The 27,202-nt window shown below is 41.7% G+C and overlaps 1 protein-coding gene across 2 annotated transcripts; it reads right to left on the bottom strand.

Moving 5' to 3' along the window:
• Window positions 1-321: 321 nt before the first annotated feature.
• LOC142372044 (1-phosphatidylinositol 4,5-bisphosphate phosphodiesterase delta-3-A-like) lies at window positions 322-26,677 on the bottom strand. Of its 2 annotated transcripts, XM_075454817.1 has the most exons (15): window positions 26,380-26,677; window positions 17,080-17,247; window positions 11,402-11,629; window positions 10,291-10,421; window positions 8,872-9,097; window positions 7,899-8,100; window positions 7,658-7,802; window positions 6,400-6,552; window positions 6,153-6,305; window positions 5,924-6,074; window positions 5,659-5,775; window positions 5,235-5,413; window positions 2,073-2,208; window positions 1,654-1,803; window positions 322-1,558 (listed from the first exon to the last, which is right to left on the bottom strand). In XM_075454817.1, exons 1-15 carry the CDS (start codon window positions 26,468-26,470, stop codon window positions 1,416-1,418), a joined length of 2,373 nt encoding a protein of 790 aa, XP_075310932.1. In that variant the 5' UTR covers window positions 26,471-26,677; the 3' UTR covers window positions 322-1,415. The 2 variants fall into 2 exon arrangements, with proteins under 2 accessions (XP_075310932.1, XP_075310933.1); XM_075454818.1 differs by lacking the exons at window positions 17,080-17,247; window positions 26,380-26,677 and adding an exon at window positions 16,782-16,950.
• Window positions 26,678-27,202: the final 525 nt, after the last annotated feature.

Genomic DNA, 27,202 nt, shown 5'->3' with positions numbered 1-27,202 from the left:
TAATGGAGTACTTATTTTAAAATCCAAGATTATTCCATCAATCAAATTTCTGAGATATGCAATGAGATGTGCAAAATTTGTAAAAGTCCAAAATGTGATGAATAGGTTAGCTATTCACAAACTTCCCAACTATTATTTTCAGGGTTCAGCTTGTTCAGAGGTTAAATACCTTTTAAATTCAAACCAAACATGAATGTTTGGCTTATACTAATCTGTGTGTGAGATATATCTCCACTGTCTCTCTTAGAATCAAATGGAAAACAACCAGAAAGAGGAAAACAGAACAAGAGACAAGAGAAAAAAGAAAGTCTTAAACGGTGATGTTATCAATACTTTATAAAAGCCGCATTTATTCTTGTGCACATAAGGCTAAGCTCACATTCAGACTACATGGGTTAAAACCGTAGCACAGCAAAGTCTTAGTTCATTCACCACATTAGGACCCACTGAAAACCCCCGTCACTATATAAACCGTAATTACAGCAAACTGAGCATTCCTGCCATTACTGGGACATTTTAGTATCAGTGAAGTGCTTGTTGTTGCCTGCAGTAATTGCTGATTGTGTAAGACAGCTGCTGTTAGTGTTTAAGCACAATTTTCCGAGTGAGTGGGCAAAAATTGGGAACAAAACATAAAACGAGGTTGTCAGTAGATACGAGGAAAAGGGGTCTACATGCAAAGTTAAACTAAATTTGACACGGTGCGTTATTTGAACACAGGTGAAATGATGCGGGGGGAAATATGGCTTAAATACAAATTATCTGCATATAAATACTATCTATATATATATTAAGTGCATTTGTAAGTTGAAGAAACGTACAATTTACTGTCTTGTGCCAAAGTAGCAGATGTATAAGTTAGGACTGACTGAATAAACTCCTTGATGACACATAATCATCTGTATGACACCAGTGATAAAATGATAATCACAAAAACAATGACATATATCCAATTTACCAGCTGGTTTTGCTGGTTTTTCGTAGCACCTATGTTAGTTAAAGTCAGTGTTATTTTTTTTTTTGTTAAACTACCCTCATGTTTTAAGTTAAAAGGCAAGTAGTTAAATATAAAAAAATGTTTAAGTATTTCTCAAATCGATAATACAACACGGTGAAAAATGCATTTTCCTCCTTATATGGGGGTTTCTAAGAGTTAAAACAAAACCTTTTACAGTCTATCTTTATAAGTGTGTTTCGTGAGCCTCCATCTCCAGTTCCCAGAGCTCTCAGCAGACACTCCACAGCGCTCCTCTTCATCTCTGATAAACACCATCTTCTTTCTGCCGTTGGGAAATGGCGGAGTAGAAATCGGACCACTTGAGGTTTGGACTCGTAAGAGCAGCAACAGCCAGCAGTCTCTTCACATTCAGAGCTTCTTCTTAAAAAAGCCGTTTGTTGTCTGGTTCAGACCCATTTCACGCCTTGCGTTTGGAGACGACCATACGCTCTGACACGCTTTTGACGGGGATTCCTTTGCGGCTCACTTTTAAGTGGATGAAGAGCGTAGCCGGGGACAGACTGGAACCATCCGCCTTCAGCAGGTGAACGTGTCGATAACCTGAGAGGAAACAGGGAATCACGCATTACAAACAACACGCCAAAAGGGTTGATTTGACACATGACTGCCTGGTGGGCAGAATTCTTCCCGGTCACCTGTGCGGAGGCTGGTGAAGGGCAAAGTGAACTGCCCCACAAAGTCATTTTTGGCAGTGTGGTCGTGGTCCTCCACTACAAAGCGCACCAGGGCCAGTTCAGGGACCTGCAGCTGGAAGCTCAGCGTGCAGTCCCACCGTGGGTTGAAACCTGTAGAGGGCGCACAAGAGCTATAAATACATCATCCAAACTGTGTTGAATGGTTAAAGCACCTATAAAGACACGTCTGTCTTGATATTATTCGTCTCCTCCCATCTTTACGTCTTTGTGAGATTAAAAAAAATCTTTAAATCATGATGTTATTTTGGAGCAGTGACTGTATCAAACATGAATCTGTTTCACTGTCATGCAGCTAATGATACAGGGTTCATGCTTTATTGATGTCATTTCATTTTGAAATAATGAAATCTCTGCGTTACCGTTGTTGTCGATGCGCTGGGTTTTGTCTCTGGCATTATCTATAGCCACTCCATGAATTTCCACCCACACTTGTGGATCCACAATGGAGCTCGCTTTATCTGTGTTGATTTTCGGCAGCTGCTGTGCAGATATGATCTAAAAAAAAAAGGGAAAAAAAGGCAAAATAAATCAGTTTGTGCTTAAAAAGTCTGAACAGAAATGCAACAAAATCAAACTGGAGCCCGAAAAAAAGCCCACAATTTCAAAAAGCTCCAACCTTGGCTTCACAACCCGGCAGCATGAAACCTCTCTTATCCGTTCAGGAATTAGCAAAGAGAGATATCTCCTTGTGTGTACACTCATGAGAAAAAGAAAGTACACCCTCTTTCAGTTCTGAGGTTTTGGTATAGGGATGTACTATAGAAACAAAAAAGCATCCGGTCCTTCCCAGGTCTTGAAATGAGGTAAATATAACCTTTTCTGTTTCACGTTATCAGTCTCTCACATCTTTGTGGAGGAATTATGACCCACTCTTCTTTTACAGCGCTGCTTCAGCTCATTGAGGTTTGCAGCATCGGTTTATGCACAGCTCTCTCAAGGTCCCACCGCAGCATTTCAGTCTGGACTTTGACCCAGCCGTTGCAACACCTCGATTCTTTTCTTTTTCACACATTCTGTCGTAGATCTGCTGCTGTGTTTGGATCACTGTCCTCTTATATCACCCAGTTTCAGCCGAGCTGATATGCTGTGTTTGGTTTCCTCCAAACGTGCTGCTGTGCATTATGAGCAAACATCTCCACTTTGGTCTGGTCTGTCCAAAGGACATTGTTCCAGAAGTCTTGTGGTTTGTTCAGATGCAGCTTTGCAAACCTATGCTGTGCTGCCATGTTATTTTTAGAGAGAAGAGGCTTTCTCCTGCAGCCATACTTGTTCAGTCTGTTTCTAACTGTGCTGTCATGAACTTTAACCTTTAACATGCTAACTGAGGCCTGCAGAGTCTGAGATGTAGCTCTTGGGTTTCTGACCTTGGGGTGACCTTGCTAGGACGTCCACTCCTGGGAAGATTGACAGCTGTCCTGAATGTTTTCCACCTGTGAATAATCTTTCTCTCTGTAGAACGATGGACTCCAGATAGTTTGGAAATGGCCTCATAACCCTTCCCAGGTCGATGGGCAGCAAAAGCTGCTTCTCAAAAGCTGCTTCTCCTTGGCATCGTGTTAACACACACCTGAATGCTGCAGAACTTCTGCTTTTATAGAGCTGCTCACACTGACTGATGATAAAATAATCAAGCAAGTACCCGGCTGCTACTTACTTACTTTATTTAGGATTGCTTTTAATACCCAGTAGTATGATGACACTTTTATCTTATTTTATCTTATTCGATTTTGTTGTATTTTATTGCTTTCACTGTTTCTTTATTGTTTTTATTTGTTTTTACTTATTCCTCTTTTTATTTATTACCCACTGTAAAGCACTTTGGTACACCGTAAGGATTCTTTGTAAAGGGCTGTATAAATAAAATACATTTACAGTCTTAATTCCCGTGGAAGCAGTGAGGATGGACTGCATTTTGGCTTAGTTTCTGTCTGGTGAATAACAACACTGTCATGGGACTATGTTTTTAGGTCATGTTTGGTTTTAGATCACGTTTTAGTCATGTCTTAGTTTAGTTCTTAGTTTTCCCATGTTTTAGTTTACCTGCAATTAGTTTCATTCACGACACCTGCACTCATTCTCATCAGCTGCACTCATCAGTTCCCCACAGTACTTAAGTTCCCTGTTTGCTTTCAGTTTTTGTGAGATCCTTGCACCATACATATGCACCGTACATATGCACCATACATATGCACCATACATATGCACCATACATATGCACCATACATATGCACCATACATATGCACCATACATATGCACCGTACATATGCACCGTACATATGCACCATACATATGCACCATACATATGCACCATACATATGCACCATACATATGCACCATACATATGCACCATACATATGCACCATCACGCCACGTCACGCCACGTCAAGTCTTTCAAAGTTATGTATTTATCCATGCCATGCTAAGTTGTTTTTGTTCCTAGTCTTGTTAATGTTTCATTTGATTCCACAGTTTAAGTTTCTTTGTTATCCGGCTCAGCCGCGCCTTTTGTTTGTTACTTTGTTTTTGTAAAATAAATCTAGTTTGCTTTTTGAATTTCCGCATCTCTGTCCTTCTCACCCACCAATACTGACAAACACATTGTAATATGTCATGTTGTTCTTCATCTGAGATTGTTTTTACCTAATTTTAAAGGATAACTGCGGTATTTTCAACATTAAGCCTCTTTTATGAGTCGTCTGCAATGTTTTAGAACCCCCCTCACCGCTTTTTTGATGTTTACTGCTGTCTCCGGTATTTGCCTAATTTTGATTCTTCTCAACCTGCTTCAGAACGGCAAGTCATGCGCATGTCCAGAAAGGTCCGTAAAAGCACCATAAACGTCCGTTTTCAAAATAATCAACTCACCGGAGTGGTTACTGGTGTGCACTGGTAATCCATATCAAATTTCGTGGCGAAAAGTTGCTTCTGTCGTGTTTTATTTGGCAGCTCGTTCATGCTCCAACTATTTTCTTAGCAGTGGCGGAGTAATATCAATGAACATCCAGTACAAAATGTCAAATAAAACACGACAGAAGCAACTTTTCGCAACGAAATTTGATATGGATTACCAGTGCACACCAGTAACCACTCCGGTGAGTTGATTATTTTGAAAACGGACGTTTATGGTGCTTTTACGGACCTTTTTGGACATGCACATGACTTGCCGTTCTGAAGCAGGTTGAGAAGAATCAAAATTAGGCAAATACCGGAGACAGCAGTAAACATCAAAAAAGCGGTGAGGGGGGGTTCTAAAACATTGCAGACGACTCATAAAAGAGGCTTAATGTTGAAAATACCGCAGTTCCCCTTTAAGACCTGGTAAGGACCAGATAACATCTTCAAATTGAAATAGGTTGTATTACATAACTGTCCATCACACACATTACTATAATAATAACAAAATAGATAAACAGCACCTAAGTATGGCAATAAGTAAAAAAAAAAGAGGGAAACACAGAGAGCGTTCTTCCTGGAAATCAATAGACTTGCAGTATTGGAGTTATTGAAGGTCAAAGCTCACTCGAATAGTCAGCTGGGTGGGGGTGTGACCAGGGCCTCCACCCGTGTTCTCCGGATTAAAGCTGGATGTAGAGCTGCACAAGAAGCTGGGTTTGAGGATGTATCCGCAGCGGCCGTTTGGGAGAAAGCGGCCCTGGTTGAGGTCCATCTGCTCCCCAGGTGTCTGGAAGTTCAGAGCCACTGAACAGCAACGAGAGCAAAGTCAGAACCACGGCCAAGTCAGCACACGCCCACACACAACCGTTCCCCACAGAACTCAGACATCACATGCAGTGAGTCAGTAACAGAAACATCAGGAGGAATCTGCAGAAGTGAGAGGCAGTTCTTTTTTTTTTTGTGCTTACTAACCACTTTTCTTTTCTCACAAACAGGCATAATTTGCTACAATCTGAGCAGCATCCTAACGTCTAGTGTGGAGTACCAACCCATCTGGCAGCCGCCGTTCCACATTTCCTGAGGATCATAGTTGGATGATTGCAGGCGCTGGCCAGAGGGGTAGATCCGGCTCAGCTGCCTGCTGTTGTGTCTCACAAAAAGCTTCCCTGCAAATGAAAAGAGAGAAAACAGCAGGCGATGATACACTGGAGGCTGATGACACATTCAAGTTGCAACATCAAGTTGCATAAAAGCCTTGAATTCTGAAATCTATGGGTTCCTTTTGTATAGATGCAGTTATTTCCTTTGTTGTACCGGAGTCTTTGATAAGCCTGAGAGCGTCACTTTCAGAGAAGGAAGACATCTCATTTGGTAATATTTTCGACAGGTTTTCGAACCCTCGGAAGGGGACACTCCTGCAGTACACCACCAGCTCCGACAGCTCGGGACTCAGCTTGGAGCACACCTGGGACAGGAAACATTCAACAAAATGAAATGCTTGCACTAACTGCATCTCAGACTGAACCAGTCTCTCTGTTTTTACCTTTGCGGGATCCTTTTTGGGCGTGTTCTTGTTGCTGCTCGCCGTTTCATCCTCAGAGCTGGAAGAGAAGCTGGCAAAGCTTCCGTTCTTGCTCAGCTCAGCCAGGTGAGGAGTGTGCTTCTTCCCCTTTACCAGAATACGCCCCTTAAGCTCCTGCAAGGGAGTTCATTGGAACAAATGACCTCATTAGCAAACCCAGAGGACTTTAAAAGAGGGCCCAGCTGTTTGTGTGTGAGTGTGCGGGCACCTCAGGAGAAGGCAGCTCTTTCAGTGGAAGGTCACTCAGAGGCTTGGTGAGCAATTTCCTGCCCAGAATGGTGCGGAGGTGTTTGGCCATGACAGCCTGCTGCTCCACCGAACAGTGGTTCTCCAAGGACAGGATCAGAGGGTACGGGGACGCCTGCAGGGAAAGTCACAGGGAAACTCTTAAAGGGATAGTTCGCCTCTTTTGACATGAAGCTCTATGACATCCCATATTAGCAACATCATTTATGAACATCTTCTTACCCCCTGCTGCGTCCTGTGAGCAGAGTTCCAGCCTCGTTTTGGCGTTGACGAAGGTAGTGCGGCTAGTTGGCTGGGGCTTAAAAAATAAAGCGTCTTGCTTCTCAAAACAATATGCGTTCAAAAGAGTAATACATTTGCATCACAAAATTGTTCTCCAAGAAAAAGTCAGACCTCACAATCGCTTGGCCCTATTTTCTCTCCCTTTGTATCACTGCCTGCTGCCGCCTGCCGACAGCCGCACCTGTTACGGTGTTTGCTGCTCGGTCTGCACTTCGGTCTGCACAGCAGGCAGTGATACGAAAGGAGAGAAAATGGGGCAATGGGGTTGCACATGCAGCGCAGTGCTTGGCCTCTCTCCCCTCTTGGACACTAATGAGATTATCCTCTGTACGTATGCTGTCATTCTCAAGATATATGGGAGGAGGCGTGAGGTCTGACTTTTTCCTGGAGAACGATTTTGTGATGCAAATGTATTACTCTTTTGAACGCATATTGTTTTGAGAAGCAAGACGCTTTATTTTTTAAACCCCAGCCAACTAGCCGGACTACCTTCATCAACGCCAAAACGAGGCTGGAACTCTGCTCACAGGACGCAGCAGGGGGTAAGAAGATGTTCAGAAATGATATTGCTAATATGGGATGTCACACAGCTTCATGTCAAAAGAGGCAAACTATCCCTTTAAGCTGGGTAATCCTTAAGTGTGTCGACCAAGATGCAAAGCATGCGATTACAGGAAGTGCAATACACTGAAATATGTTAAATTGAGTTTTTAGGTTGTTTAGAGGCCAAGGTAGCTGAAAATCTGTATTTTATGGCGCCCGTTTTGAAATTCCAAAATGGCCGCCATACAGGTGTCTGTTGCAAGTGGCAACATTGGTTTTTTGGAATCCCCAAGATCTGCAGATTCCCACAAAAGTACATTTTTGTACACAGTGAACCTGATTGAAAGCTGGAGGTCAGTGAGAAGGAACTGTTAGGGGAAGGCAGCGTCTCGTACTTTGAAGGCATACTGGGCGATGGTTTCGATGACCTCCTTGAAGGGAATTTTGGAGGTTAGGGTGTGGCCGTGGTAGATGACAGGTTCACCTTTATCTCCATCCCAGCAGTCCAGCTCCACGCAGCGACAGCCCTGATTCAGAGCCCTGACGGTGACACACACAGGAAAATCTTGTAGGGCGTTTTCAGTGCGCTTTGTGGTTTAAGATGAGCTGCTCGGTGACGTTCCTCGGTCTGCGTACCTGATGTACGGCTCAGTGCTGCTGGCGCTGGTCACCTGGTCTTTGGTGAGGTAAGTGTTGTGGGACGAGGAGATTAAGTAGTGCGCCAAAGGGCGACTCATGTCCTGGTAGACTCTGGCATGGTCAGGGTTGAGGATATCATTTTCCCGAGACAGCATGTACATGGTGAAACCGTTCTGAGTCATAAATAGGTTCCTCTGAGCTGCAATAAACGTTCCATCAAACTGTTATCTATCATTGTTATGGTGTTCCTGCATCAAATTTCACATCAGTCGTCAAACCTCTATTTTAAAATCCAGCGTCCATTTTAAGGAAACTGTTTCCCGGCTTGTTTTCATGCTTTTAATACAGTATCTTATCTTTTGTTTTTTATTATTCACAGTGAGGAGAGATAATAAAATGAGCCCTGGAGTTAAAGTGGGGCAAACATGTTTACTGTGATAGACTAAATCACTGCTTTATCATCAGGTACACTGGAAAAAATCAAAGTCTTACCAAGTATATTTGTCTCATTTCTAGTCAAAATATCTCATTACACTTAATATAAGACACAACTGCCTAACAAGTACTATTTCAGCCAGATATAGGGACTTGTTGGAAGACAATACATCTGGAATATCTTGTTAAATGAAAAAGTCTTGAAAACAAATTCTTTTGAGTCACATATCATATGAAACAAGCTTTTTTTTACATTTGAAGAGGTTTTTAAGCTAATTTCAAGATCACTTTTATCTCAAAAGTCCTAAATATCACATTTTATTTCAAGAAATCTTGACAAGCCGATTTTCACTAGTTCCATTGGCAGATTTTTTTGCTTATTTCAAGCAAAAACGTCTTTTATTTGTTGTTTTTTTTTAACTTATTTTTGGAGGGGCATTTTTTCCAGTGTAACAGCCCATTCACATCGTGTTTATATGAAAATACAACAGATTCTCCTCTTCTGTCCTTTAATGACTGCTTATAGGGGACTTACCCCAGTCGTTGAGCTCATACGTGAGTATCAGAGTCTGAGCGTGGTTCAGGGAGGCGTCTTCTCCCTGATCTCCCAGGAAGTCGCGCAGCTCCGCAGTGGAGAGCACACAACCATTGCTCGAATAGTGTCTGAAGACAGCATCCAGCTCAGGCCGCCGCAGCAGCTCCCTGCAGAACTCCTCGGTCTCCGTGTGATCTAGGCGGCCATCACCAGATCTGTCACACCGCTGGAATTCAAGGGAGGGGCACGAGTCAATAAAGATACGCAAACAAACACACGCAGCCGGGGAAATAGCCAAATATTAAACGCAGTATGGATTTGTTTTGGGAGTGCTTTAAATTCCCCCCGGGGAAAACATTTTCATGGTAAGTCAACACAGCTGTGCACACTTTAAAAACATAGCTCTGTGAGGAGGGTCGGGGTTGGAAACTGCAAGTGGAGGAACTGTAAACCAACTCGTCGGCTATGACAGATTTGTGGGACATAGCAGGCAGTGATCCCCCTCAATAAGATCTTGTCAAGGAATTTTTTTTATTACAAATAAGGTACGAGAAGTTACATTTAAATTGCTCCACAGATGTTACCCAGTCAAGACTCTTCTTGTAAAATACAAGATCAATATTGACACATACTGTTCCTTTAATGTAGGTAATGTAGATGAAACAATAATTCATCATTTATTTTGGGATTGCACCTATTCTCATGACTTTTGGATTGACCTAAATATATTTTGTAAACAACAAAATTGACTTCTATTACAAACTGAACATCCAGCACGTTTTATTTGGTCTGACACAAAATGAGGAAAGAAATCCAGGAAAATTTTATATCATCAACCTTCTTTTAATATTTGCTAAATTACATATTCATTGCACTAAATTTACACACCAGCATCCAAACCTCATATACCTCGAGCTCTTTTATTTTACTTATTTCTTTTATTTTTATTATTATTTATTTATTTTTCATTATTATTAATTTTTTCTTTTACTTATTTTGTTTATGGATTTCAAATTTAAAATGGTGAAATATCTTTTATTTTTGTAACTACCTTTTGTCCTATTGTGATGGAATATTTTCCTGTGTATATGTTACGTTCAATTATGCAATAAAAATAAATAAATAAATCAAATAAAAAAAATCCCCCTCAATAAAGAAACAAATGCCTCTTCGTGTGTTGTGGGGAAGATGAGGGGGGGTGAAGAAGGAGAGGGGAGCTGGTGGTTGGCTTGCTGCTGGGTCTGTAATTGAACACAGGCTCAGGACTTCATGGTGTCAGGGGAAAGTAATACCACACTAACTAGACATAACCAACTTGACACTTCTGTGTTTGCACTGCCCTGCTTTTTATTACACTCCTGCAGAAATCAGGTATTCTTAATAATAAGGACATAAATCCAGGTTTCACGTGACCCTGACCTTGAATAAAGAGCGGGCGTACTGCTCACTCAGGTCAATGTTGATCATCTGCAGAAGCTGTTTGACCTCGTCGTAGCTCATCTTGCCGTCCTGGTTCTGATCCGCTCGCCTCAGGTAGCCACGAATCCAATTGTGGGGAGTTAAGAGAAAAACCATGGCTGAAATATAGAGTCAGACAGCGAGGCAGCATTTGATTCCAAGCATTATCACCGAGTTACGCTTCCTGGTGTGGATCTATCATGTAGCGTTGTTTTTTTACTGGCTTTCAAACGGCTTGTAACTGACTATTTGCCTCAGATGAGGAAGGTTTCCTTCTTTTTTCCCCCTTTTCTGCCTATCTAAGAGATTTCTGTAGCCTGTAATGTTAAAGTTGTTGTTCACAAGTGCAGGAAATAGTTTTTGGTGACTATAATCACTTCTCCACTTTCCATACTGCAAAGTTATCCCCATACACTGGAAAAAAATCTAAATCTTACCAAGTATATTTGTCTCATTGAGTATCTCATTACACTCGATATAAGACACAATTGCCTAACAAGTACCATTTCAGCCAGATATAGGGACTTGTTTTAATACAATACATCTGGAATATCTTGTTAAGTGAAAAAGTCTTGAAAACATCTTGTTTTGAGTCACATATCACATGAAAAAAGCTTTTTTTTTTCATTTGAAGAGGTTTTTAAGCTAATTTCGAGATCACTTTTATCTCAAAAGTCCTAAATATCACATCTTATTTCAAGAAATCTCGACAAGCCGATTTTCACTATTTCTATTGGCAGATTTTTTTGGCTTATTTCAAGCAAAAATGTCTTTTATTTGTTGTTTTTTTACTTATTTTTGGAGGGGCATTTTTTCCAGTGTTAGAGGGAAAATGGGAAGGGATGGACATGTATCTGATACATTCATCTGATACTTCTGCCTATGAGGGATTGCAATTAACAGTGATAGTTGGACTATATTTAGACGTTGCTTTTTTATGTAATCTTACTGCTCACCTAAGCTATGTTCCAGACGTGGGACGGCACATGTGACAGCGGAGCCAGTCACCATAGCAATGCTACCTCAGCTACACTATATTTGTTCTAGCACACTGGAAATTCATCAGGATATTGGTCCAGTTTTTCCTTCTGCGTCATGTTGGCCACGCGCTCCTTCAAGAAGCGGAGCCCTCGCACCCAGCGCTGGCATTCCTCTGGACTGGGGGACAGCAGGTCCAGGCTCTTCCTGGCCCCTCTGAAGACCACCGTGAAACAGCGGTTATCGGGCACCGACCCGGACAGTCGCCTCAGTGCCTCCGACTGGCAGCCCTCCCGCACACACTCCACCTCTGTCACTGCGACTGGAGGAGAAAGGGAAGGAGAGCTCAGCTTGTGTGCTTCAGGGGGAGATCATAACAACAGCTAAAGGTCAGGCCTGAGGTGTTTTCAGGGAATCATAAATAAACCATAAATACCACAGGGACGCAGCAAAGAGATTGTAAAATGTTACAAACTGAGACCTTGGCATGCTTCTGAACGGGATCATTTTAACACACACACAAATAACACACGAGTCACAGCCAGTTGATGATGCCAGTTTCTCAATCTGTCAGCTTCTCAAGTGGTTTTCTGTAAAGTCTATCGTCTCCCCGAACTTTAAATCTTACAAAAGAATCTAAAGGCTATCTATATGTGATTTACGTCAGTCAAGAGATGGAACATTGTCCAACAATAATACAACATCAATAAAAATACATTCCTGGGAACAAGCGGCATGTTTCAGCTCAAAAAGTCCACCTGGTTCTTCTGTGATGTTGGTAACCCACACAGCACCCCTTCTCCGCCCTGCTGGGGCCGAACTGGATGTGGCACGCTGTAAAAACCATCGATCCAGCCACAAGCCCAGCTGTCTCTTTCTATCGGTCCTTGTAACCTTTGAGAAATCTGGGTTCAGGTATTATTTGGCCCAATCTCGATGCTCCAACCTGCAAATCTTTTTCAGTTGTGGTCGCGTTTCAGTCTGCGTTACCGTAGCCACGTCTGGATATGTTGCAGCTATGAACTATGGTGGCGCTGGATGATGATGCGTTCTTCGTAGCTTCAGGTAGAATCGCTCTTACTTTTGCAGTAATCTCTTCTTCCCCACACAATGTCAGATATCGCTTTATACATGGTCTATAAAGCAGGGCTCTAGAGTGCGACCAATTTGGTGGCACATGCGACCTAGTTTCTCAATGGTGCAACTAAAAAAAGTCTGAGGTCGCACAGGTGCAACCACCCGAAAAAAAAAAAAAAAAGAGTCTACGTGTATGGAAGTTTTTCTGTGCCATCAGAGTTTGAATACGAATTTCTAATATTGAATTTTTACAGCATCAAAATCAGACTTTCAATTTGAAAAATTGCTCCCGCTCTCTTCAAGTCTGCAGCTGTCAGTCCCTTCTTGAAAAAACCTGGTTCAGACCCCAACGATTTCAATAACGTCCGCCCCATTTCTCACCTTCCTTTCATCTCCAAAATCCTGGAAAAAAATGTTGCTTCCCAACTTCATTCCCATCTCACCAATTACAGCCTTCATGAACAATTCCAGTCTGGTTTCCGTCCATGCCACAGCACAGAAACAGCCCTTATCAAGATCACCAACGACCTCCTCATGGCAGCTGACTCCGGTTTCATCTCCATTCTCATCCTCCTCGATCTAAGTGCAGCCTTTGACACCATTTCTCACCCCATCCTCCTCAATAGACTCTCCTCCTTAGGCATCACCAGCACCCCCCTGCACTGGTTTCACTCCTACCTCACAGGCCGCACTCAGTTCATACAGCTCAAGTCCTTCTCCTCTCAGCCCTCCCCTGTCACTTCAGGTGTTCCCCAGGGCTCCGTTCTGGGGCCCTTCCTCTTTATCATCTACCTCCTCCCACTTGGCAATATTTTTCGAAAATCTGTTATACATTTCCACTGCTTCGCGGATGACACCCAGCTCTATCTGTCCAGTAAACCTGGCGCCAGTCTCCCTCCCTCCTCCCTCACCCACTGCCTCTCTGAGATTAAATCCTGGTTCACCGCAAACTTCCTTAAACTCAACAGTGATAAAACGGAACTCCTTTTTATTATTGCAACTCACTCCTTTTCGCTGTCCCTCACAAATCCCTTCATAAGCTTCAACTGGTTCAAAACTCTGCAGCCCGCGTCATCACCAGTACCCCCTCCTTTCACCATATCACCCCCGTCCTCCAGCAGCTTCACTGGCTCCCGGTCAAATTCAGAATTACTTTCAAAACCCTACTTTACACATTCAAGGCCATCCACAACCTCGCCCCCCCATATCTGTCTGATCTCCTCTCCATTGTCATCCCATCTCGCTCCCTCAGGTCATCCTCCCTCCACCTCTCTGTGCCCTCTGGAACTGACTCCCACAAGACATCCGCAACATTGACTCTTTACCCCTCTTCAAATCAAAACTCAAAACCCATCTGTTTCAAGCTGCATTCTCCCTCTAGCCTCTTTTTTAACTTGTGTTATTTTATTTATTGTGTTTTTAATGTGTTGTAAAGTGTCCTTGAGCGTTGAGAAAGGCGTTTTTTAAAATTAAATGTGTTATTATTATTATTATTAAGTTAAGTTCAGTAAGTTTTTAGAATTGTGCTTCAAATATAGAACTTTATTTTGACCAGATAGCTAGTTATCTGTTAATCGTTTACAAGTCAATATTGCCTATATGGACAGCGATTTAAAAAATAGATAAATAAAAAAAGTGAACCTGTAAAACTGCGGTGTTAAATGCAATGCGTTTGAAAAAAGTTGGGCGCACCAGTGCAACCAGTGCAAAAAGTTAGTCTAGAGCCCTGTAAAGCTCTGAATGGTCCAGGACCAGAACACATCAGGGACCTCCTGACCCAGGATGAACCTTCCAGACCCCTCAGGTCATCTGGATCCGGTCTTCTATCAGTTCCCAGAGTCAGAACCAGACATGGAGAAGCTGCATTCAGCTTCTATGCTCCACATGTCTGGAACAAACTCCCAGAAAGCCTCAGATCAGCTGAAACACTCAGTGTGTTTAAGACACACCTATTTTCAGCTGCATTTGAATAAAGCTCCAAATCTGAAGCTTGAGTTTCAAAACTTAATCTGATTTTATCTGATTTTATCTATTGTTCTTATTTCTTTCTTTTTTGTTTAAAATTTAAATCATGCTTTTTATTTCTACTGTTTTAATGTATCTGTAAAGCACTTTGAATCGCCTTGTTGTTGAATTGTGCTGCACAGATAAACTTGCCTTGCCTTGCCTATACCTTGGTAGTTTAACCTTTTTTTCAAGAGCATCACATCCATCTGAAACAGCTGAAACACTTTTCATGGCCTATTTATACGAGGTAATGAAGCGTGCACATTAATATGAAGCGATAATCACTTTCGGTTCCACCCTCCCTCTCTTAACCTGAAAATGCTGCATGTCTAGGTTCAGATTTACAGCTGCAAATGACCTTTAAACCTCATGTTTGCAGAACTCTGGTGAAACAGACTAAGGAGCTTCCAGCTGTTTCTAAGACAACACGTTCATTCAGCACAGGAGCTCCTCTATATCTGCAGCAAGAAGCCTACAGTGTGATGATCACTCAGCTGTGTCTGTCCTGACAATAGCCTCATTCTCTCGCTGGAGGCCATAAAAGCCTCTGCTCTCCACCTCTTCTAAATGACTCCGCATTCCTCCTTTGTGGTTATCCCGGAGACGTGGCAAAAGTGACATACATGTGTGTGTGCATGCGTGGAGTGGAAAATAAGTTTTAGGTGGCGCATTGTATGCCAAGTGCTTTTGAGCGTAAGAGACAACGTTGCACAACTGCAGGCACCAGATCAAGCTGGATCTGGAGAGGCGCCTGGAGTTCGGAAAAGAGGAATCGAGCCAAGCCTTCATCCTGAGCTCACAGACACTCACAGATCTGGTCCTCTGCAGCTCGCTGGTGGGGCACTATCGGTATCTGTCCTCTGAGGTGATTAGCACACAGCTTGTTGTCATCGTCATAGGGAGAGTTACAACCCGGGCCGCTCAACCATCTATTTCTGGCTGAAACCTGCCCATCTCCCGGCTCTGTAAGTCTAGCAGACGGTTAACATCAAACCGAATTCCGGCATCAGCGTAAAAAACAGAGCAGAGGTGGGAGAGCCAAAGGTCAGAGAAAAGATGGTAAAACACAGCGGGAGACATTGTTCTCAACCACGTCAGCTGACACTTTTCCACCTGGAGCTGCAGTACACTGGAAAAAAATGCCCCTCCCAAAAAATAAGTAAAAAAACAGCAAATACAAGACGTTTTTGCTTGAAATAAGCAAAAAAAATCTGCCAATGGAACTAGTGAAAATCGGCTTGTCAAGATTTCTTGAAATAAGATGTGATATTTGGGACTTTTGAGTTAAAAGTGATCTTGAAATTAGCTTAAAAACCTCTTCAAATGAAAAAAAAAGCTTGTTTCATGTGAAATACGACTCAAAACAAGATGTTTTCAAGATTTTTTCACTTAACAAGATATTCCAGATGTATTGTATTAAAACAAGTCCCTATATCTGGCTGAAATGGTACTTGTTAGGCAATTGTGTCTTGTATCGAGTGTAATGAGATACTCAATGAGACAAATATACTTGGTAAAATTTAGATTTTTTTTCCAGTGTACTGCACATTTTATTCTGAAGAGAAATATTTTCTTTAGAAAACAATCGTATTTAAAGTCTTTGTCTTCCAATTTCATTCACAGTGCCGAGCGTTTGTGTTGGTGTAATTTAGGCCATCACTTCCTCTGAGATGCTGTGATAGGACAGCCAGCGAGTGAGCTCTAACAAGATGTGCCCTACATACTGTACTGACATCCTCACATTGGTTCCCCGAATAACCCCATCAAAGACTTTGGTACCCTCCTTCTGCATGCTGCAACTCTTTCCCCACATACTGAGAGTAGATATGCATTTATAACTTAATTATCGATCTAAAAGATGATGCTCTAAATACTAAGGCTGACTGAGATTTGACAGGCAGGTGTGGAAGCTGTGCTGGTTTCCAACAACCTTTGGTTTTGGTCTCAGTTACCTGCTGTTACGCAGCCAATTAAACCCACTTCTGTCTCACGAGTGCATTGTTTACCTTTTTTCTTAGCTGGAAAGCAGCTGGAAAACGGAACAAAAGACGGATTCTTCAACCTCTACTTCTGAAAAAGTCACGCGCTTCCTCTGAGGAGCCTCCCTTCAAAATGCTTGATAATTATTTCAAGGGAAAGTTTTCCACCTGACCTCAAGCCAAACAATCGCGGAGGCAGTTTCAAGTAGTTTTTAAATTTGTTTTGAATCTGGCAGAATACGATAAGAGCATGCATTTATTCAGCCACGGTGCAGAGCCCACGATTAGCTTTGGAGCTAAAGGAGAAACAAGCGAGCCCTCCAATGAGGCAAAGAGGAGGGTTAGGGCCTGATAGGAAGCCAAGATAAAACAGCTCAACAACATACAAACTCATTGAGCGCGGTGACTCACGTCTCAGCTTGTACTGGGCCGGAGGAAAGCTGGTACACCACTTCCTTGGATCTAAGTTTCTTTTGCTTTTCTGTTTATCTGAAATCAGTTGAGTTTTCCTTCCCTTTCGCTCCAGGAGAGGACTTCCCATTTCGGAGCACGTTCAGTCTTAGAGCTTTCCCCTTATTTGCAATAGCTTCCTTTTCCTCTTTGCTCATTGTCTGTTTTGTTTTCAACATCAAATCCTTCCTTTTGATGATTACTTCTTGGAAACCAGCCCCCCCCCACACACACAAACACACACACTTTGAGCACTTACATGTCTGCTGGGATTTGGCTTTGCGGGAGCTCTTGGTGGACTCGCACCACACGGTCAGCCCGTCCTCCAGCAGCCGCATGTTTCGGTTCTTCTGCCACCTGGAAGAGCGAACTTTCACCATGCTGGAGCCCTGCATCATCACACGGATGTCCTCATTGTCCAGAAGCCCTTGAGAAGGCACACGAGCAATGTGTTTAGGCCATTTCTGCAGTTTTCTCTCCATAAATATAATCTGTTTTCCCAAAAAGTAATTTGTGAGTTTAGTGATTCAAGTGACACTTCACCAAACTTTATAATCACTTTTGCAATGACTAACCCTGATTCAGCCACAGTAAAAACCCTCAAGCAGAACTTGCTTTTGACGGGTTGACCTCATAAATACAGTCCCAACCTCTCTGCTTACACTCTAAACTGCAGGTTGTGTTCTCTAAACAAACCTTGGAGGAAATTACCAACGCTTCAGACCAATCTGTGGAGGGAACTGAGTCTTGAAAAGTGGCTGTATGCTTTAACAAAGTCAATCTTTGCTCAAGTCTAGACATTATAATAATGAAAAATGCACAGGTTTAAAAGAAAAAGAGGAGAGAAATCTATTGTTGCAATAAAACTCAGTCGCCATCATTTGTAGGTTTATTTCTCAGGGTTAGAAAGTGGTCGTTTCTTTCACAATCGTCCTCCAAACGCTTTTTATTCAACAAGGAACAACAAGGCCACTGGTTTGGGAAATAAATTATGTCAAAATAAGGTCTAAAAGAAAGAAAAATCAATCAAAATGACGCCACAGAGCACATTTTCCCTTTTGAATATTGGTTGGATGAGCAGTATTGACTAATAACAAAAAGTAATGTCAAAATCAATACCAGTATGTCTGGTCCAAAGATTAGGATGAGTTCAGACAGCTGGTCCATGCTGGATCCAGTATTTACACAGCAGTTTCTCAGATGTCATTCCAAAGGTTCAAATATGGCAAATCCACAGCAATCCAATACTGTGGAGAGGACATTTGTATATGGCTGAAATTGTGCAAATTTTTTAATGAAAAGGCTCTTTTTCAGATTGGTTCATATAATACTAAATTTTGGTGCAAGTTTTAAAAAGTTCAGTCAAGAATCTGCATCTTGCAAGTGGCTCCAAAACATCTTTAAAAAAAAAATGCAACAAATGCTGTAAAGAAGCAGTGTTAATGGACGTTCAGCCGCGCTTCAGTGCTTCTTTTAGGATAAAGAGCGAGCTCTCACAGAGATTTCAAAGAAGAGGCCCAAACAGGCTCTCACTCCCCAAATTACTCTGCAGGGTTTAGTCTCTTCTGCTCACCTGCTCACAGATTTGTCCAGACACAGTTGGCGCTACTTTTTTCCCTTTTTTCCCTTCCCTCACATCACAGTCTTCATACTGTCAGTGCCAAACGGATAATAGAGTTCCTCGCGGGGCCCCCGAAGCTACAGCACACAGACACTGCTCTCATCTCCCCTCCCTGCATCCATTGGGTTTCGCCCCATCGAGGCCGAACACAAAGAAATCCCCCTACCAGACCTCCATCCATAACAAGCCTGTTTTTCCAAGCTGTGGCCACATGCAAGGCATTCCCACAAGAAGCACAAGGGCCCGATTAGCTGCAGGTCATTGACCACGCTAAGCTGCCCAAACAGCCTTAACTGGCTCTGACTCAACTCCCTGCTTCAACTTTTTGCACTGACTAGGTATCGCTAAACATGTTCATTTATTTTCTGCCTTCTTCATCTGAAAATCTACCCATAGCTGCACAAGTGAATACACAAGTCTGCAAGTTTGGGCATGCACGCACATCAACAACAAGCTTTACTCACACTGAGGCGCGCTTATGTTTGCGTCTTAAAGTTTTCAGGCCACAGAGCGAAATGGTGTTTTCTTTTCATTGCCTCCAGCAGAAAATCTGGTTGACAGCCACCTCATCAGCTGGTTAAATTCCTGAAAGCTGGCTGGTTAGCAACCACGCTGTTCTGCTGTGTTTTAATGAAAACATTTGCCTGAGTCCTCTGCCCAGTTCTACATGCACACTCCCAACATCCTGCAGTATTTTCCCCAATAAAACATGTAAAGCAAACCTGCTAAACTCGTTCCTCGGATCAGCTAGCTTCACGCGCCCCCAAAGCTTAAAGTGCATGAGGGGTGGAGGTGAAATGAAATGATAAAAATGGGAGGTAATCAAAATGTATGCCAGCAGAGAAAGGGAGTGATAAATAATGAAGTGATTTAATTAAAGCAGGTTTCGATTAAAGACGTAACAGTTTAAAAAAAACACATCCATATGACTTTCCCTGTGTCACTTTGATGCACTGCTTCAATGGTAACAAATGCATAGAAAATTATAAAAAGAAGGGTCAAAAAAAGCAATATAACAAACTCACATGTAAACGAGATATACACAGATGTAATCAAGTTAAGGTGAGACACTACAGGTGAATAGGGTAATATTTTAAAATAATAGATATCACCATGAAACTTCTGTGTATGTTTAATTATGCAAATTACAGAGCGATTTCAGGATATCTGCTTTCATTTCCTAGGAAATCAAAATATACTGTCCATAGCCTAAAAAACATAGATTTTCGCCATATTTTTTTATTATAATGTCACATAAATCAGGCCAGGAATGATTTATCAACAAATCCTTCAGTAAATATCTTCGGAATACTGTTAAGTGGATAACTGGAAAGTTTGGTGTTAGTAGGTGCTCCATAGGCTGAGATATTGATACTGGAAAAATACAAAAAACTGATTTCGGGAAAACGGCATTTAAAGATTTAAATAGGGGAATTCAATACATTTGTATTAGAAACAGTTGCTCAAAAACAGAATAAATCACTGTTTTTGCCTGCCGTGTCTCGCCTTAAAGGAGTACTGTCCCTTTAAGATATCTGATCCATTGTAAAAACATAATGATGGTGCTAAAGATAAAAAGGGACCAAAGTTATTATGATTCATCCTCTGGGGAACACGAATGTCTTAACAACTCGTGCAACACTTCATAAAATACCTCAGCTTGTACTAAAGTGGCGAGCAGACTGACAGCCTGACATTTAATCGGTATAATTATGCTGCTGTTCTAGCTAAAAAAACTGCTGGCTACATAACTAAAAGCTCCATGCGTGAACAACAGGTTAAAAACCCAACAAGAGAAAAGTACCTGTGCAGGATCAGCACTTAAACGAATCCCCTGAGGTACAGCAGTGGTGATAAGGATTAAAAAAAAAACTATCAGCTGGTTAGATTGTGTGCATGAGTAGCTCTCACTCATGACCACATGACCGCCTGGGACATGGTTCACATTTCTCTCAGCATAACAACTGTCACAAGAGCGAGCTCGCATGGATTCTACACGTCCTTAAATAAAGACAGTTTAGGGTGTTGAGGATTTGAACCCAGTGCTGGCCCAACTCAAGTTTCTCACTTTTGTCCTGCAGCTGTTCAAGGGAAAAGGTTCAGGTGGAAAGTAGGGATGCTGAGTCCAGGGCTGCAGTACTCGAGTCCGGTCTCGGACTCGAGACCGGTTTTTTATTGTCTCGGACTCGCTGGTGTTTGACTTGGACTTGTCTCGGTCTCGGCCACTGCTCTTGCCAAATATGGTTCTTGGTCTCGACCGAGTCCAGGCGTCTTTATTTATTTCTCATTAGCGCACATCTAAATAACAAAATGATACAATATTGTTTTTCCAGGGAAGGCATAAACCAACCATAGGAGTACACTGGTAATACTGGTGATTCTTGTCTATGTCTGGAGTGAAGCTATATTGTAATTTAGTTGCTCAAATGCTCAGTACTAGTACCTAGCAGTGGTAATAGTAGTGGATTGGTGTTTGTATCAGTTGTAACTATAGGTATCACCTTATATCATTCTGTTTTCTTTAGATTAGATTATGTGATATCAAGGGGAATGGTTATACTCACAAATCCTGGGTGTTGTGACACAATGTTGTGAAATAATAACCCAAAATTATTGACTTTATACTGTCATGCATACAACTTGTTCTTTTCTGTCCTGGACTCGGTCTTGACTCAGACTCGAGTCTTTTGGACTCGGTTTTGTCTTGGACTTGAACCAATTTGGACTCGGTCTTGTCTTGGACTTGAACCAATTTGGACTCGGTCTTGACTTGGTCTCGACCGGTCCTGGTCTTGGACTTGTCTTGGACTCGACAAAGGTGGTCTTGACTACAGCCCTGGCTGAGTCTGAGTCCTCAACATATATAACGGTGAAAGACAATCTGATGAAGGATGAAGTAACACTTTGGATTTGAGACGCTCTGAGGCTGCGAAAAGATAAAAAATGAAGCAAGTGTGATTTGAAAATACAGAATTACTGCCAATATTTCTTGGGGAGCCATTCGGTGTCTTTATGGTCGGTTAAAAACAAGCTCTTTGTCTTCTATAATGGATGAAACATCATTCATTTGCTCAATAATGTTTGTGCTTGTTTATGCATTTGGTTGACGCTTTTATCCAAAGCGACTTACACTCATATCTCAGGTGGGCAGGTAGCGTAAGGGGGTCTTGCCTACTGGAGGTAGGGGTAGGGTAGGGTCCCCTGGGGGCCAGTCTTATGAGAAATTAGACTTTAATACTAAATATTGAATTAAGCATTTTATTAAAAAGGGTAAATATCTGTCCAAACTCAAGTCGTGGACGTACGAGCATGACTGAGTTAGATTTGACCTGATTTGGAAGTTAGTGTGAAAAACCATCAGAAGGAAACCGGAGACGTGACCCCTGGTTTTAATCTTTCAGACAATAATTGAAAGAGATTAGTTTTTAATACTTTTTCTGCCAATTTTCACAAATACACTCATGATGTTGCAAGTTTCTTCTTGACGGACTGAGCCAGCACATTTGGGAAAGATTAGTCGATGCTTACGCCACAGTCTTTGTGCCAAAAACCCAAAAATAATGTTGAAAAATGCCAAAAAAAGCACAAAATATAGCCACGATCTCGCCAACATTCTCTGCTGCGTGTCTGTCTCCCACAGAGAAGAAATCCCTTTCAGTCCGTCCACGCTGAACAGTAACAGATGCTGACATGATAAAATTAAACTAAAACTTTACTTTTTCAACATATCTGAATGAGCGAAGACTTTGAGAAGCTGTAGCAGTGTCTCAATTTGGTGTCATAAATCAGAAATAAATCAAAAAATGCATAAATGGTTAAATAAATATTACTGCATTCATTTAAGCTTGTGTTAATGTTGCTATTTATTTACGTTGCCACTCAGCCTTCAGTTTAATTTGTTATTCTAACTGAAATATAATTAGCTTCTTTGGTTAAATTTGCATAAAAATATGAAGTTTGATTCCACCATTCATTTTTTAAATAAAATGTTATTTAAAGATAGATTTATTTCTAATTTTATGATTTAATTTCCTTTTTGCAGCGTTCTTACTATTAAAATGAAGGAAATCAAAGAAATACCTCGATAAAAAGGGGCCCTATGCTTCGATATCATAATTAATCTGAATCAGTCTCACAAGGAAACGTCAGACAACGACTCATTAAAACAGACGCAAAGTGTTTATTGAAAGTTTAATTCACAAACAAGAAAAAGTGTGTGATTATAGAATATGTATTATGGTAGAATGGAGCAAGAGAACGCTATAATTCAAGGTTTTTTAGGCTTTTGTTCAAAGCCGTTAACCGTGATGAAGCTACAGTGATGAAGCTAAAAAGTGCTAAAAACGTTAAATACGGCCGCGAAGGTTGGAAGGTCCAAAGAAAAGAAAGAAAAATGGAACACAAGTAACAAAAGACGGGCACCAAAGGCTCAGATTTCAACCCGTGAGATGACTGGGAGGTGTAATAATTAGTTTGAAACTGTTTTAAATGTGAGTTAAACACATATAACATGGAAAATGGATGAGTAAATTAGCTGAAGTTACCATTCAGATGACTGATTAACCTCTAATTGATTTTTTTTCTTTGTTGTACTTTGTACAATCTTGTAAGTAGCATCTAAATGAAGTGTAGGATCTGAATAAGAACCCTAAATGAAACGTGAAATGATATTATTTGTAGTTAACTAAGTTTTAGGTAAGACGTGAAAACGGTACGCGCAATAAAATCCTTCCTGGTAGACATTTTGCCAGAAGATTGGTGAATTTGCACAGTTTCGGATGGAAACATCAGGTCAGTGTTTGGATCCGATGTCCTCCCCTACATGGAGACATCTTTTGTTTATGCGTCGAGCAGATGAAACATTATGATGTTTTTCTTTTCCAAAGCTGGTGAAAGTCCCAACATCTGTTTAAACTGGGAGCTTTTCAGTCATCAAATCCAGCACAGGAATGTTGACGGGCCTCCCAGAGATTAAGCACCAGTCGTCCAACACTGAGATCAATAAAGTTAATTACTTTTTCATTTGATTCAATTTATCTGTTATTTCCCTCTATGTAAGCCCATTTATTTCCTTTCACACTTCCCTATCTTCCAATTCTCTTCAAATCTAGGCTAAAAACCTACTTATTTAGGATTGCTTTAATATGTATGATATATGTATGATGGCACTTTTATCTTATATTATCTTATTCGATTTTGTTGTATTTTATTGCTTTCACTGTTCTTTTATTGTTTTTATTTGTTTTTACTTGCTGTAAAGCACTTTGGTACACCGTAAGGATTGTCTGTAAAGGGCTGTATAAATAAAGTACATTTACATTTACATTTACACGTCCCTATCTGATTATTTATGCAAATGAGGAGGGGGAGAATATAACACAAGCGCAGCTCAATGCAGTTTAAATTCGAATTAATACTAATTATTATGAATAATAATAATAACGATTTCAAATGAAAGCATTTCTTTGTTATTCAACTTTGTTAAAGGGTGGCAGCTGGACCCTGTTGTGTACACAGCTCTGACATTCAGGAGCTGCTGGTGTTCTTCCCGAGTGTGTTGCGTCATCATGCAATGACAACCACAGAAGAAGCCTCCAGAAGAAAGGTTTTGGGATGTTTCTACTCTGGCAAAAGATTTAAAAAGGTCTAAAAAAATCTCATTTAAAATCGAGCATTGAAACATGACGAATATCATCAAAAAGTAGAGTTTATACAAGACTGCTCATCTGCAGAGTGAATACCGTCAGAAAAAGATCAGACAAACTTGACCTGCATGGAAGGGATGGATATTACAACCCAAAAAAAGAATACAGCAACAAAACTACAGTTTTGTGATGAACATAGAGGCTTTTTAGGGGTGATGTGCTCTGAATATGTTCAGAATTTGACGTGTTCAAGGCTGAAAAAAACCCAGCAGAGGATCCACATGGAGGTGGAAATGTTACGTTTCCTCTGGGGCAGTTAGGCTCACAGACACTGATTAACCTACGATCTGTGCATCGTATCAATGAGTAGAGTCAGAGCGATTAATCGGATCAACGAGCGGTCGCATCTGTGGTCAGTGCAGTGTTGTGTTGCTGTGGAAACGCAGGTGGTAAATGCATGATACTGCCTCTCGTTTCCATCAAACAATACATGAAAACTCTGCGTCTTAGATCGGCAATCGCCTGGCAAAGATCGACTGTGGACAGGAAGAACGCACTTCAACGGGAGAGCGATCATAGAATCTGAATGTGCAGCGGCTCAAAAAGAAGAAGTAGAGTTCTCACATGATGTGGTGGGAATCTGAAATGTGCAGCGCATGCAAGACGGTCTCAAACTTAATACAGCTGCCAGAGATTAGCAACAATTATGCTCAGGTTTCTGTGGCCTTTAAGTCAGCTTGAAGTCACGTTTATGTTCTTGTTTATTGGATAAATTGCAGCTGAAGTGGTTACAGCTTAATGGTTTTGTCTGAAAATGTCTTCGGGATCCGTTCAAGGTCTCAATCTTCATTTCACAAGCAACTACGTGCTGCAGCAGCACCAGTGGCCGATGTGATAAACGTGTGATCTTCTGCAACTTCTCTAAAATCGTCCGATTCAAACACGGATTACCCAACAAATCTCTGGCCTCACAGGTCACATCCATCGCTCTGTCTGCAGGGCAAAGGATTACAGTACGCAAAAAAAATCTTTACATGGGGAAGTTGGAGCAGTCCAGTGACACCACATGACCCAGAACCTTTGAACTCGGTTAATCTGCAGGTCAAAAGGCCGCGTGGTGTTTTCCTTCAGATTCAATTCAATTCAATTCATTTTTATTTATATAGCGCCAAATACAACAAATGTCATCTCAAGGCACTTAGATAATAAAGTCCAATTCAAGCCAATTGGAATTCAATTAATTGTAATCATAATTATTCATAAAATAATCCAATTTGTTCATATAGAGCCAATTCAAAAACAATTTCCTAGCTAAGGAAGCCAACAGATTGCACTGAAACTTTTCTTTTTCGGTCGGATGTGAGTAAGGACTGAAAAAGCAGGGCTGAGCTGAAGGCCACCCGACTGATTTACGATGACACATGCCGGTAAATGGTGGGTTGGGCTGGAGATGGGTGACCTCACTGGCTTCATTATTCAGTATTAGCAGGAGATTCAAATATAGCATTGGGAGTTGCGTATCATCAGATACAGTTTCATAGCTGAAGCATCAGTAATGCTGCAATAAGTTTGCTGTGTCCGTGCAAAAGTCTGCAGAAATCAGGAGGTTTCAGATTGTTTCTTCTCAGAAAGTTGGCTGATTTACATAAATAAATCAGATTTCACATGTTTGCAGAATAACTAGGTCAAAACGGTGCGCGCAGCATCAACTGTGGTCCAGATTTCCAGACTTGCGGGGGTCTTGTCAGGGATTCTGACAGGTGCTCCATGGTTGCTCAGCAGGTGTCTATTTTGGGGCGAGGTGTGACCGTTGCTTAAGAGGGTCTGTGTGGAGGGTCAGCAGCCCGTGATGGCACTGAAGAGCAGCCTCAGTTCACAGCGGCGGACCACGGGCACATGCATGTTTAAAGCACACCCACAGACTTCATGTTCGGCGTGTCAGTGACCTGTCATTATCCGCTGACTCTGTCACAACAGCCATGAGACAGCAAAGTCGTCTTATTCCTTTAAATAGATCAACTCCACTATTGAGTAACTTCAATAAAAGAAAATGCAAGCGAGCCAAAAGAAAGGGGGAGGAGCAATTAAAATCAAACACGTGAAAAAGCATTAATCTTATCTTCTAAAATGAGCTGTGTAACAAACGCAAAAAGCCATAAAACGTATGGACAGCCTCCAGTTCCAGCTGATATGTGGAAGGACTGTCGGAAAGTGGCTGGAACTTCTCAAATAAGGTCATCTAGACTCGTGGAAAACTTTGGTGTCATTACTTTATTACGCAGATTATGCTTACCGAGCCTTTTGATGGGGTCCGTCGGCTTCTCGGCCACTTTCCTCACCTGCTCCCTGGAACTGGTGGTCGGTGGCTTTCCGCTGCCCAACATTGTTGTTAACTTTTGAAAGACTGAAGGCTGCAGCGGCTTCTGATCCCGTGAATGAGTGTGCAGATGTCTTCGTGCTGCCACAGATTGACTCAGGGCACAGAGAGAGGCGGTCGACAGCAACTGTTATTCCTTTAGCACATGTGAAAACGTCCCTCCCCGGCGCTGCTCTCCGCGCCGGAGCGTAACATGACTCCGACCAAAAAGCGCACGCTGCTCGGGCCGGGGGTCCCACTCCTCCTCCTCCAGTTTCTACAGAAACCCAGTTAAAAAAGAAGCAGGAATGGTTCCCTGCACCATTACGATCACATGCTGCACTTATTTTAATCTTTACCTTTTCATCTACATTAAAACTACAGAAGAAATAAACTAATTTGACGCGTTTTTGACGCGCACATTCAAATATAGGCCTAACTTTCGTGATTATGAGCAGAAATTCAACAATTTAAGGACCGCAACTTACTTATAAACCTACTTTATGTGTACTTACAAAGAATATTAAGGTTGCCATCAGGGGGTATAAGCATCAAATCGTTTTTTTCCCGTCCAGGTGAGGCCCAACTTGGTACTTGAGGCCCTTTCTGTTTTAAAGAAATGTGACAAACAGACATTAAAGCACCAATTTAGAATATTTATCTATTTAGTTTTTCCTTATTTTTAAAAGAGGGGGAGGCTCAAACAGTTAACTACTGCAAGAAAGGGCGATCAAATGAGTCGGTGAATGGGGCAGCAGCG

Source organism: Odontesthes bonariensis, chromosome 21 (assembly GCF_027942865.1).
Source record: "Odontesthes bonariensis isolate fOdoBon6 chromosome 21, fOdoBon6.hap1, whole genome shotgun sequence".
In the NCBI taxonomy this organism is placed as follows: domain Eukaryota; kingdom Metazoa; phylum Chordata; class Actinopteri; order Atheriniformes; family Atherinopsidae; genus Odontesthes; species Odontesthes bonariensis.
This window is presented reverse-complemented; position numbering and strand designations above follow the sequence as displayed.

Coding starts and splice junctions, on each gene's coding strand:
- LOC142372044 (XM_075454817.1), bottom strand. CDS start 26,470: ATGTTGGGCAGCGGAAAGCCACCGACCACCAGTTCCAGGGAGCAGGTG. Junction 17,248..26,379: donor GGACCCCATCAAAAGGCTCG/GTAAGCATAATC, acceptor TGCCTTCTCAAG/GGCTTCTGGACAATGAGGAC. Junction 2,209..5,234: donor CCACCCAGCTGACTATTCGA/GTGAGCTTTGAC, acceptor TTTTTTTTTTAG/ATCATATCTGCACAGCAGCT.